Source organism: Corvus cornix, chromosome 9 (genome assembly GCF_000738735.6).
Source record: "Corvus cornix cornix isolate S_Up_H32 chromosome 9, ASM73873v5, whole genome shotgun sequence".
Taxonomy (NCBI): Eukaryota; Metazoa; Chordata; class Aves; order Passeriformes; family Corvidae; genus Corvus; species Corvus cornix.
The window spans coordinates 6,881,074-6,894,382 of NC_046339.1; the positions used below are offsets into that span (position 1 = coordinate 6,881,074).

Below are 13,309 nucleotides of genomic sequence, written 5' to 3' on the forward strand. Positions count from 1 at the left end.
CCTGTACTTCGAAGTTACTGTCCCCCCTGGTTTGTGTAAGTGTGTTTTAAGTGTCCTTACTGTCACTTCTGTATGTGATGCCATATTCCTGCAGCAGAAGGAAGGCAAAAAATACACTATTCTGTCTTGATTCTTCTTGAAATTCTGGTGCCTGGTTCCCAGTAGTTATTAAACAGCTTCAGGAGCCATTCAGTTCAGTGTAACTGCATCCATTTTGTTAGGCTCCTGTTCCTGTTGCAGTAATAAAATTAATCACAGCTAAACCTGACTTAATTGTATTGCTGAAGTTACTGAAAGCCTAATTCAGGCAGAAGCTGTTTCTTTCAAGAGTCTTTATGTCTGTTGTAATTAATTCTTGTGAGCCAAAATATGGATATTCATAGTTGGAATCTCATTCTGCCTTGTTTCTTTAACTATTTTATATCTGTTTTGAGGCTTTATTAATAGTGTTCTATATCCTGAATTATCAACTGCCCCAGGCTGTCCAAAGTTGTCTTACTGTTTCATTTGGGGCTGGGAAAAGAAAAGGAATAGATTAATCTTCTTGTCTTACAGCAGCTGTGTTCCAAATTCTTTTCTCTTGTGAAGATAAATGTATAATTCATTATCTGGGAGTATCATCCTTTCTCTTTGCCCCCTTGCACCTCTTCAAGTTTTAACTGTGAATATCCACTACACTATCAAAATCTACTTCCCTGGTGGAGAAAAGGGCTTTAAATATATATGGCTGCAGTCTGATGTCCTGGATTCTTGGGTTTGAAATTTTGTTAAGTGGTGTTGTCATTGTAAATGGCAACACAACTGCAGAATTTTCACAGAACCATTGGGGCTGGCAAAGACCTTTGGAGATCATTTAGCCCAGACACCCTGTTCTAAGCAGAGTCAGCAACAGAACAGGATGCCCAGGACATTGTCCAGCTGGGTTTCGAGTCTGTCTGAGAAAGAGGAATCCACAGTCAATTTTTTTTTTTTGGTAATGTTTATATGAAATATCTTCTATTTCATTGCCTGATGTCCTTTCAGTGGGCAGCACTGAGAAAAGCCTTGTCTGTCTTTATTCCTCCCTATCAAGTATTTATGTACATTGACCACATGCCCCCTGGGCTTTCTCTTTGACCAGGATAACAATCCCAGCTCTCTGAGCCTCCTCTCCTATCCATCACCTTTATAGCCCTTCATGGACCTATTCCAGTACCTCCACGTCAGGTTTGTACTGGGAACCCCAGTGCTCCAGGCGTGGCCTCACCAGTGCTGAGCAGAGGGGCAGGGTGAAGGCTCGCCTCCCTTGACCTGCTCTTCCTAAGGCAGCCCAGGATCCTGTTGGTATTTTGGGGAAATAGAGCCCAGGAGGGTGTCAGTTCCCGAGGCCTCTGTGTAGCTTCATTGAAGCTGGGAGCAGCTACTGTCTGCATCAAAGGGAGAGTATAAACACCCACCAGTGCTTCAAATGTCTTTCAAAAATGAGACAATTACCTTTGAAATAACCACTACTGGGGCAGGGGGGGATGTTGCCATATGTGTGTCATTCTGTGATAAAGGTCTGTGGTAAAGTAGGTAGAAAGCAAGACATTTTTAGTCATAATGGGCCAAAAAGTATTTAAGATGCAGCAAGATGCATGTGTTGTCATACTGAGAATAGTCTTGCAGTACTTTAAATAAAAAAAACCCACAACCCCTTTTTTAACCCTTCTGCTGTGCTACTCAAGTAACAAAAGTTTGACCTATGATACTTATTGTAGTTCATGTTCATGGGAAACTGTAAAAAGTCTGCTTTTTATTTATCTTCGCGGTCTGTATCATGCTGTTTATTAAAAAAAATACTTTTGTTTGGTTTTTATCACACTTTTGAGTGTTAATGTATATACTAACTAAATTAAAATGATATGGTTGGTACACTTGTGAATTCTGAAGTGAGAATTTAAGGAATATTCAGTCTTGGGGTGATTTGGTGTTGCAGCTCTGCCTTCATAAAAAGCTAGAAGAAAGGAGATGGAAATCGCATACCTCAGTTAATTTGTGGGGAACAGAAATAGAATTGCATTATTTATGGGTGAAAAGTCCAAGATGCATGTGGCATTTGTTCTTGTAAGCACTGATCCTCAAAATAAGTAATTTTATTTTAGTTTTAGACGTGGGCTGTAAAAAGCTGTGACAAGAGAGATGATGTTATTGAAGAGTTTCAGCTGGATGGTTTACAGTCCCTGCTAAATCAATCTGGTTTTGAAAAATATGCTTTCATTACCAAAATTATGTTTTAAAAAAACAAACAAACAAGGTTATATTTTTGTATCTAATAATAATTTTGAAAGAGTGACAAACATATTTGGGGAAATTACTCACTGGCAGTATAAGAGCATGAGGCTGCAAAGGAATTTCTTCTTTGGACATGTTGGCCTACTTTGGACTCCAGTTACTAACAAACTGGGAGGGATTTGAGTTCTCTTGCTGGGGATTTCACTTTTTTTTGGGAGTGATGAAGCAAGTGTCAGGGTTTTTAATCAGGCTCCTTCAAAACACTTTCGTCCCCAGTCAGCTCTGAACTTTGTACACTGGTCAGTTCTGTTTCAGGTCACACTGCCCAGCTTTGAGAAGGGCTGTGTTCCAGCAGGTGCTCAGTCTGTGCTGGATCAACTCCGTAATAAAAGACGGGAATCATCATCCTTATATTGAAGCTTCAGCAGAGCTGTGGCCTGAAAAGTATGGCTAGGGGTTTGGAAGTAGCTACTTCAATAACCTGAACTAACAGGTTAAACTTGTGTTTATTATACATAAGGTGAGTTTTACCTTTCCTAATAACTATGAAACGGCTGTGAGTGGCTACAGCTGTGTGTTAATCGCACAGGGTGGTTCAGGAAAAGGTGATCATCAGCTCTTGTTCAAATACAGATTTTAGACTTTACTGCCATTTAGTGCCAGGGTGTGATTTTTGTGGTAGTTCTAAGTCTAAACATGAAAAATTACCAGAAAATTTGCAAAAATAATGCTGGTGAAACAGAAGAAAGATTTGCAATGTGGGCAGTTTGCTTTAGCGTGGGAATCTCAGTGAGCCCTCCTGATTTTATGCTCAGAAGTCAGTCTGTTTTCCAGCCTGCCTTGGAAAGACTTGATCTAGTCTGAACCCATGTAAAAAAAGAGCAAAGAACCTGATTCTGGACAAGATATCTCAGGCAACCTCCTACATGTCCTTTTAAACACTAAAGAATCTGTCTCTAGTGAAGGTTATCCTCATGAGCTATGCTAACTGCTTTCATTGTAGAAAGCGTTTACCCCATGCTTATTTTGGTCAGGATACATCCCCACTAATTGAAATGAGCACCATCAATGTTGCCCATTTAAACAAGAATGTGGATATCGCATGGGCTTTTCTGTATTTCCAGCTGGAGTCTGTTCTGAGTGATTAAAACCTCACCCAGAGCTGTCTCAACATCCCAAGCACATGGTGGTTTAGAAAACAAGACTCATTTAGGCTTTTCTGTCTAAAGCATTGATAGCTCTGTTTGATGCGTGTGCCTTTGAACTGGATCTGCAGCTTCAAAGGGGATCCTCCTCAGATGTTTTTCTTTCACTTAAAGCCTTGTCTTTTTATCTGACAATAAGTGGTGTTGGGCTGTGCTGCTTTGGGTGGAGAATAAATCACTCAAAAGGTACAGAAGTTGCTTTGGTCCGTCTGAGTTTGCTTCACAAGCAGGAGTGAATTCAAAGCAAAATCTTGGGCTTGGGTTTGGCTTTTTTCCCTCTCCCTTGGCAAAGTGTGGATTTTTACGTTCTCATCACTGCCCTCCGCTGGGAACTGGGGAAAGTGCTTTTCTGGAACACTTGCATGGACAACATTTTGGTGAATAGAGGGAGAAGTACGTGGCTATCCACGCATTTGGATGGCTGTAGCCAATTTATGAGAGCTTTAACACAAGCCGTCCTGGGGAAACCTCAGCAACCATGGCTGGAATAAAAAGCAGAGAACAAAATGAACTGGGAGACCAGGGTCTTGTTTGATTGGTAACTCAGTGCAGAAGATCATAGACATACATTTAATTTCTGAGGGCTCAGCAGCGTGCCAGCAAAAGGACACCTTTAGTTCTGTTTTGCTTCTTACCACCAAAACTCCTGTGTGATCACAGGATGAAGCTCTTTCCATCTGGCTCTAAGCAAATCACATTACCCTAAAGGCATGTTTCCAGCCACAGGACAAAGGCTAAAGGTAGGATTTTATTGACAGAGTAAGCCCAGTTTCATCTGTCGGCTAATGATTAAAACTAAGGCCAGAAAAAGAATCTCTTTTTTTACTAATCAGTGGAGCAACACCATTAGGGGTATTGTGGGTTCTCTGCTAATTCAAAACTTTTTCTTAGAACTAGGTAAATTCAGGCTAAGCCAGACCAAAATAATTCAATGAATGAAACGCTTAGCAAAATTCATATGCCATTTTAAGTCATGGAAATAAGGGACTGTAGTGGCCTCCCTCATGTCTTCAAAGTTAATGAGGAATTTTTCAAAATAGTAAGATGCTGTTTGAAATGTTCTGCTTTGTGAACCAATACAACGTGGTGCTTTTTCCTGTGGCATGTTAAAAAGTGAAGATGAAATCAGCAAAAAGGGATGTGATTATAAATTTGGAAAAGGGAGAGTCACTTATTTTAATTTTCAAACCCTTATTTATACATGCATATTTCACAGAATCATGGAATTGTTCATTTTTGAAGGGGCCTCTGCAGATCATCCAGTCCAAGTCATGGTCACCTGGAGCAGGTAACACAGGAACACGTCCAGGTGGGTTTGGAATATCTCCAGAGAGGGAGAATCCAAGACCTCCCTGGGCAGCTGTTCAGTGCTCTGCCACCCTCAGTGTGAAGTTTTTCCTCGTGTTGAGGTGAAACTTACTGTGTTTTAGTTTATGGTCATTGTTTCTTTTGCTGTTGCTGGGAACCACCAAAAGGAGTCTGGCACCATCTTCTGGCCCCTGCCTTTGAAATATTCGTGTGCATTGATAAGATCCCCTGTCAGTCTTCTCTGTTCCAGACTAACCAGGCCCAGTCCCACTGTCTCTCCTCACAAGAGATGCTTCAGACCCCTCCTCACTTTGTGCCTCCACTGGACCCTCTCCAATAGCTCCTTGTCTTGTATGTATATATTTCTTTCTTGTACTGTATATATTGATAATACACTTTATATTGATTCTCCTATACAGTAGCTGTAAGGGACAGCTTCTACATTGGCACAAAAAGTAAAGTTGAGCTTTATGAGGTTCCAGCTTTGACATCACCCTCTCATTTGTGTAAAATCTGACCATCTGTGCGCTGACACTGCTCTGAAGCCGGCTTACATGCTGCCAGCTGCCTTACAGCCCCTGGACGAGGCCTGTAGATGAAAACGTGCGCGGTGCTGCCGGTATCGGGTACGGATGAAATGTAGATTAAAGGTTTATTTAGGCCCCCTCGCCGTTGCTGTGGCGACGGGCGGGGTGCGGAGGCGGCCGTGGCCGGCAGGGGGCGCTGCGGGCGGCGGCCGCTCGCCCCTTTCCCGCCCCTTGCCCGCCGGGCCCGGGCTGAGCGGGGCGGGCGGAGCGGCCGCGCCGGGCCCCGGAGCAGCGGAGCGGCGCTGGCGGCCGGCAGGTGAGTCCCGGCGGCAGCGCCCGGGGAGCCGCGGGGCGGGAGCCGCCCCGACCCCGCCAGAGAGGTGAGCTGTGACTCACGGCCTGCCCCGCGGCTCTCCCGGTGCGGCCACGGGCCGGGCCCTCTCCCGCCGCCCAGCGGGGTCGCGGCCTCGCCCCTGCTCGCGGTCCGCGGCTGCCGCCGGGGCGGAACGGTGCCTTTGCCGCGCTCCCGTCAGAGGTTTCCCGTGCGGCCTCCGCGCAGGCCGCGCCGCCCCGGGGCCGATCGGGATCCCGATTCTCGGGGCCCAGATCCCGCTTTTCAGGGCCAGGGACAGCCGCTGGGATAGAACAACCTGCCTTGCTGCCCCGCGGCCCGATCCGTGGAGAAAAGGTTGAGCTTTTCAAGTGCGTTACCTGGAGTGAGACTTGAGGTGTCAGTGCTCTGTAGGTTCTTCGCTTGCAATCACAGAAAACGGTGAGGGTACTGATCCTTCTAGATCATGATGTAATGTTAAAATCAATGATTTTTCCGTCCCTTGAAATAAAATTATAGTTCAGAAAAATATTTAATCTCAGGAGAACACAGTTGATTTGATCAGGGCCCCTTTTTTCCCCCTCCTTTCACCTCTGGGGCATGGCACTGACTGCAGAAGATCCTGGGCCCGCAAGTGCTCTTCAATTATGGCAACCCACATCACATTCCTTGTTTGCAGCCTTTTCTTCTTCAAGACTGTTTGTCCCATATATAGCTCAAGTGTTTTTGTTTTGTTTCCAGATATTTTTGTGCTCTCAGGAGCTGCCAAGTGCAGTGAAAGCCAACTAGCCTGAGACAAAAGAAAAAGAAATACACCCATGCATCCACCTTACTAATTTTGATGCTCTAAACCGAAATTAATATCAACTTCTTATGTTGCTTTCTAGCTTCAATTTCCATAGATTCTTCTTTGCAGTACTTGTATCACTTGTATCCGATTCTGTGTTTTTTCTATTTTGTGCTAAAGTTTTAGGTTGTTTAAAGTGCTGTCACTCCATAGGTGAAAATCTTCTTGAGCTGATGCAGTCACTACGTTTTGAAGCTGTACAGCCATCAGCTTCTTAGCTGCTCTGCTCCTGATACTGAAGAGTCTAGGATTTTTGGTAAGAAAGCATGACTGTGTTAGTATTTTAAACACTAAAACTTGTTTCTGAAGGGCTCTGCCTCAGAATGTCCTGTTTCTGACAAAAAGGGAGAACAGGCTTGTATATGACCCTGAGTGCTGCAATACCTGGAGTTCTGACTTTATGGTGAACCTTCTTTTGCTCCAGGGCAGGAATGCAAAACTGGACTTGAGCAGTTGTGTGTACTTAGTGGGTTCTTAACTGTATCAAAATGGGCTGGGGGGCAAGAAGGGGGACTAGGAAAAAACTTTTGTATTTGATATGCAGGTTTTCAAAATGCTTGTATTGTTCCATAATGTCCTGAAAGATAAAACCAGATTCCAACAAGTCTTAATTCTTTAATATTTTTACTTAATAGTTCATTGAGACTGTTCAAAATGAACGAACATCCTAAAAAGAGGAAAAGGAAGACTCTGCATCCTTCTCGTTACTCAGGTCAGTCTAGAGCTTGAGTTATGTACACTTTAGTAAGTTAATCTTTTTTCTCAGAATAATAACTTTACAAGAAGGGACCACATGTGCCAATACATGGAAAAGCAGTGACATAAAGGGTGGGATAAGAAATCTTGGCTCGAATGGGCAGCACCCACTCTGCAGGCTCCCTTGCTGGGCCACTTTTAGCCAATGCACCTGAACAGTTTGTTCTGTCCTCCCTGCACATGGAAGAACTGGCTGAAGCTGCAAATGAAGGTGATTCTGCTTCCACAGAGGAGAGAAATTCTGTAAAAGTTGGGATGGGGGTAGACAGAAGTGTTCAGCACTGAATGGACGATGCACTTGTCAATGTCCTCAGTGGGAGCGGAGACCTGATACTCCGAACATCAGGGCACCAGCTAGAAGGTGTAAATCACAACAGGAATGCTCCCAAAACAGCAAGCAGAAATGTGAAAAGAATTTTGATGAACATGAAATATGTCTGTAGCTACACCAAGACATTAGTATATAAACTTTTTTTGTTGATATTTTGGTTTAGATTCTTCAGGTGCAAGCAGATACATAGACAACAGTGGAATTTTTTCTGACCACTGCTATAGTGTCTGTTCCATGAGACAGCCAGATATGAACAGAGGTAAGACTATGTTTTGGGGTCTTGTTCTGCATTCTTTAATGTGTCATGTTCCTATTCATAGAAGGAAACATATAGAGGGTGATTTCTGAGCATCCTTGTGATCTGATGGGCCTTAGACTGATGGAAGGTTGTTTCAGTTATTACAATTGAAATACAGTTTTCAAAGTAGAAACAATGACAACAAAAAGATCCTTCAATTTTACATCTATAATGGTGATTAAACGACTTCAAATAGTCACTACCTAGGTAACAAAGTTGATGAGTTCAGATGGAAATTACCAGCAGTTGCATTGAATTGTACCTGGGAAAACAAAATGCCTTTTTATAAAACATCCAATAGTGGGTGGAAAGTTAGCAAAGCAAATGTGATGGTGGATTTTTAGTCTTATTTATTTTTCTTTTCACTTTAATAACTTCACCAACAAGTCTGCAGAAGTCTTAGAAAGTATAATATTTTAAAATGCACTGTCCAGAAATATTGAAGAATATTTTTTTTAAGTTGTGTCTTTTAAATGTAACATTTCATTTAAGGATTTTAAGTTTTTTTCAGTATAATCAGCTGACTATTTTCTGCTGAAATCTTAAAGACAGAGTTGCTACTTTTTGAATTCTTTCGTTTTCCTATGCATGTATGAAAATAATTTTTAAGGAATTTATTGTTACTTTTTTTAAATGTAGGTTATGACGTGCTTAGTATATAAAGATAAATTCATGCAAGTAGAATAAATAAATAGTAAGTAAGATCTATGACTAAATCAGAGAATCAGGATCATGGACAAATGATGACAAGGAACTGCTTCCCTTCCCCTTGCAGGTAGATTCCACAGTCCTGTGCAGAGCCTGGACACAGATGATGATGGGAGTCCGGTGCATGCCGGGAGCTCTCACTGGAGCGGGGCACATTCAAATGCTGGGATGCACTGTACAGACCCTAAAAAGAAGGATAAAGGTAAAGGTCAGTGTGTTTGCAGCTCAGGGGCTGGGAGGTTGGAGAGCACAGCTGCTGCTGGCTTTTCGTGTAACTTCCTTGCTTCGATAGAAAAGGTGAAGGATTTATAGTTTCTGGTATTGCTTTGTTAGCTGAAAATACACCATAGTCTGGCAGGGGAAAAATAACTGGTTTTTGCATTTGAAAGCTACTGCAGCTGACTGAAAAGTTAAAAATCGGCCCAGGTGTTTTGTAGTGGTTTTTTTTAAAACCTTCTATGCTGTATTTCCTCCTGCAGATAAAGGTACTAACAATGGAATGTGCAGAGACTTATGTGACTCACCTATATTCAGTGACAGCCCCACAGAAGAAGAGAAACCTCTAGATATCCAAACTGTAGAAATTTCTACAACAGAAGTGAATGCTGTAGAAGTTCACGATATAGAAACACAGACTGTGTCACCTGAGAAGCTGGAAGCTGAGGACCTGGAGGAAATCCCTCTGGAGACCTGTAAAATCTTTGAGAAGAACCAGGCTTTGAATATCACAGCTCAACAGAAATGGCCCTTGCTGAGAGCCAACAGCAGCGGCTTGTACAAGTGTGAGCTCTGTGAGTTCAACAGCAAGTACTTCTCTGATCTAAAGCAGCACATGATCCTGAAGCATAAGACATGTACAGACACTCACGTCTGTAAAGTTTGCAAAGAAAGCTTCTCCAGCAAAGTGCAGCTCATTGAACACGTCAAACTACACGAGGAGGATCCATACATATGTAAATACTGCGATTACAAAACGGTGATTTTTGAGAATCTGAGTCAGCACATAGCAGACACTCACTTCAACGACCACCTTTACTGGTGTGAGCAGTGTGATGTGCAGTTCTCCTCCAGCAGTGAGCTGTACCTGCACTTCCAGGAGCACAGCTGTGACGAGCAGTACCTGTGTCAGTTCTGTGAGCATGAGACAAACGACCCTGAGGATCTGCACAGCCACGTGGTCAACGAGCACGCGTGCCGGCTCATCGAGCTGAGCGACAGCTACAACAACAAGGAGCGTGGCCAGTACAGCCTCATCAACAAAATCAGTTTTGACAAATGCAAAAACTTCTTTGTGTGCCAGGTGTGCGGCTTTAGGAGCAGGCTGCATACAAATGTCAACAGGCACGTAGCTATTGAGCACACCAAAATATTCCCTCATGTTTGTGATGACTGTGGGAAGGGATTTTCAGGTATGTTGGAATATTGCAAGCACTTAAGCTCTCATTTATCTGAAGGGATTTACTTGTGTCAATACTGTGAATATTCAACGGGACAGATTGAAGACCTTAAAACTCATTTGGATTTCAGGCATTCAGCAGATTTGCCTCATAAATGTACTGATTGTTTAATGAGGTTTGGGAATGAAAAAGATCTTTTAAGTCATCTTCAGATACATGAGACAGTGTGATTGCTTTCTTTCCCTATAATCAATTTATTAGAAATGGAATTAATTTCTAGTCACTGGAATGTGATATTAAATACAATTTTAACAGCAATTGTACATTTCTAATGTTTTCATCTTTATATCAGCATAGCATGTGTAGCGCTTGGTGGTGTGAACTTCCTTGTCTAGGGGTTTCAGTAGGAATAATCACATTTTCAATGTGATTATTTTCAGATTTTGGGGGGAGGGGCAGTGGGAGTAATTGCATGTTGTGATACCAGTTCTGATGGTCATCCCGCTCTTTATGTCTAGTGTACAGGACCAGCTCTCTTGAGTTTAAAAAGGCACAAAAACAAAGCAAACATCTAATTGCATGCTTAAATAACCCAATACTGGTCTCAGTTCCACATCCAGCTCATGTTACCCTCTGGCAGCAGGTCGTTGCACTGGTGTTTAGCAATAGCACTAGCCTGCCAAAGATAAGGGTGTTCCAAAAATTCCCAGGCATGGACATCTCCAAATTCACATACCAGCCTTCATTTCCCACCTCATGCTCCTGATAAGCTTTTTAAATTGTCCTGTTTTTCTCTTGGGGTACCTTTCTGACCTTATTGTTCACTTTGTTCCAAGTTAAAATCCCATCTGTGGGACTGTCCAACACATGTACAACATATTCTTCCACACATGTACTACATGACTCCCACATGATATTCACTTTATTTACCTTCAGTTCTTGTCTTTTAATGCACTGAGGAGACACTCATTGCTTGGGTTTAGATTGGATCATGCTCTAAAGAGTAATTGCAAAATGAATTTGTAGTGATCCTGCTGAGAATGTACAAAATTAATTTCTTACATAAAATCCTAATTTATATCTCACTGATATTATGTATGTCACCAACCTTTGACTAGAGCAAACCTCTAGTATCCTATATTATTGTAATAATTCTGTATATTTATAATTAGCTTTCTACCACTAGTAACTTGAGGAATGTTCTTTTAACTCTGTAAATTTTAAACTTTTATATACAGGCTTAAAACATCACAGTACATTACAAAATTTTTACTAATGACTCTGAAATTATTTCACACATTTGCTTATATTATATATAGCACTGTCCTGCCATTGGAATCATTGGAAGTGAATTTTTACAGTTCATTATGTAGCTCTTATTTCCAAGCGGATACTTGGACAGAGAAAAACAAGAGTGGGGTCACTTCGATTATGCTAGATACCATGGTGAAAATACCCATAAATTGCTGGTGGAGTTTACATTTCTTTGTGCATTGATTGTAAATTTGTAATGTAAGATTGTCTAATGCAAGGTTTATATAGAGATAATTAATGTATCAAACATTTCTTGATCAGTGAGATTTGCTGTTATCAGCTTCAAGGCATGCAAGGGTCTTTGGATTTGAATCTTAAAGCTAAGGATAAAACTCGGCTGAATGTTACCAATTGATGGAAGTTCTGATTTCCAGAGAAGTATTTCTGGAAAGAGTATGAACCCATTAGTGTATATTTTGTTGTAGAAGGCAAGACCATTTCTGTCACTTTGAAATGCTGATGTACTACTAAATCTTGTGTTTTGTCGTTGAAAAGGACAACCTGAGGGTGTCCTGCTGTATTTTATTAGTCCCTTGTACAGTATCTGTGGTAGAATTCCTGATTTCCTATTTTGAACCCAATCATCCTGGCTGGCTTTAAATGGTAGCAATAATACAGTTAACAAAACACTAAGATGAATTATTTTATATATGGAAAGTTAATTTTGTTCATATATCTGAAAGGGGGAATGCTGGTTCTCTGAAAACTCTGCTCCTGCTGATGGGTGGAATGGCACAGCTGAGCTCTGGAGAGAAAGCTGCTCCAGGAGACAGTGACAAGAAGTGGAAAAAGGCATTTAAAAAAGGCCCAAAATAAATAAGGGGGCTTAAGAAGTGTGTATATTTGTGTAGACCAGCATTGTGTCCCCTGCAGGAAAGGTGGTGTCCTGTGCCAGCACAGAGCCCTGTGACACCACAAACTTGCTTGTTGACATGAATAACTTCACGGCTTAGACGTCTGAGTTATTTCTAATCTCTAAACTGGGAATCAAAACAATACCCCACAGGAATGTTGTGAAGCCAAATCATTCCAAACTAAAATGCAGTGTCTAAACAGGAAATGTATCCAAGGTTGTTTTAAGTTGGATTTTATAAATGAGGGACTAATGTTAGTATTTTCTTTTTAATATCTATCAGGGAGTAAATGGAAGTGTACAGGAGTAGCATATCTCATTTTTAAATTTTAAAAGGGAACACAAGTACACTGCTGGCTTCCATATGAATTGCATGTTAAAGCAAGAAAGTTACTAAGTAGTAGGAAAACTAGATCTGGAAGGCTGAAAGGCATGGCTGAGCATGCCAAGGACAGCGTGGTGTTCCCAGCAAAGGGAAGACTTTTGGGTTATTTGTGTGAAGCGCGTAAGTGGAAGGTGAGTGCTCTGACCTGAGCGCAGCTGCTCTGGTACTGCCACACATCTGCCACCCTGGAGCCTGAGCAGCTCCTCTCGGGCTGGAATGGCAGAAACGGACTGTAGGAACCAGGATTGTGCCAGTATTTATTATTTTTCTCCAAAGCAGTTAAGTATCAAATTCTGGTTGTTCACTGGTACCTGCAAGGTTCAGCTGTTTCAGGAACAGCATTCCAAGCAGAAGCTGTGCAAAATCATGAGATTGGTTTTGGTAGTGTCTTGTACTTGTGAGAAATGTGTATTTGATTCTTTGCTTTTCAGACATTTGAACCCTTAGTTTCCATGTGTAACTCGAATTTAGGGGTATTTTCCAACCTTAACAAATCTCTTGTGTGTCAGATGCCTGGCACATGTTTCTTACTGAGAAAAAGAACTTTTTTTATGTGAAAGATTGTTGACTTGAAAACAAAGTTTACATCTCACAAATTCATGCAAGATCTTAAAATACAGTGGATTAGTAATCCTCAACGTGTTCTCGAGAATGCTGTTGTCGCCGATTTTCACTGTTCTAATTTCCTAATGCTCCTGTATCAAATGCATGAGGTATCAGTGCGCTTTAACTCCTGAGAGTCCCCAGCGCTGTCACTTTGGCAGACTTTGGTGAGACCGCGGTGCTGTGGATGAAG

The 13,309-nt window shown here is 41.9% G+C and overlaps 1 protein-coding gene across 5 annotated transcripts; it reads left to right on the forward strand.

Annotated features, from left to right (window-relative positions):
- The first annotated feature begins 5,551 nt into the window (after positions 1 to 5,551).
- ZNF639 (zinc finger protein 639) lies at positions 5,552 to 13,151 on the forward strand. 5 transcript variants are annotated; one of them, XM_039556718.1, is made up of 6 exons: positions 5,552 to 5,609; positions 6,625 to 6,727; positions 7,107 to 7,183; positions 7,722 to 7,817; positions 8,632 to 8,772; positions 9,044 to 13,151. In XM_039556718.1, exons 3-6 carry the CDS (start codon positions 7,126 to 7,128, stop codon positions 10,189 to 10,191), a joined length of 1,443 nt encoding a protein of 480 aa, XP_039412652.1. In that variant the 5' UTR covers positions 5,552 to 5,609; positions 6,625 to 6,727; positions 7,107 to 7,125; the 3' UTR covers positions 10,192 to 13,151. The 5 variants fall into 5 exon arrangements, with proteins under 5 accessions (XP_039412652.1, XP_039412651.1, XP_010395645.1 ...); XM_039556717.1 differs by having other exon boundaries at positions 5,594 to 5,609; positions 6,592 to 6,727; XM_010397343.3 differs by lacking the exon at positions 5,552 to 5,609 and adding an exon at positions 5,710 to 6,065 and having other exon boundaries at positions 6,592 to 6,727.
- Positions 13,152 to 13,309: the final 158 nt, after the last annotated feature.

Coding starts and splice junctions, on each gene's coding strand:
- ZNF639 (XM_039556718.1), top strand. CDS start 7,126: ATGAACGAACATCCTAAAAAGAGGAAAAGGAAGACTCTGCATCCTTCT. Junction 7,184..7,721: donor GCATCCTTCTCGTTACTCAG/GTCAGTCTAGAG, acceptor ATTTTGGTTTAG/ATTCTTCAGGTGCAAGCAGA. Junction 7,818..8,631: donor ACAGCCAGATATGAACAGAG/GTAAGACTATGT, acceptor TTCCCCTTGCAG/GTAGATTCCACAGTCCTGTG.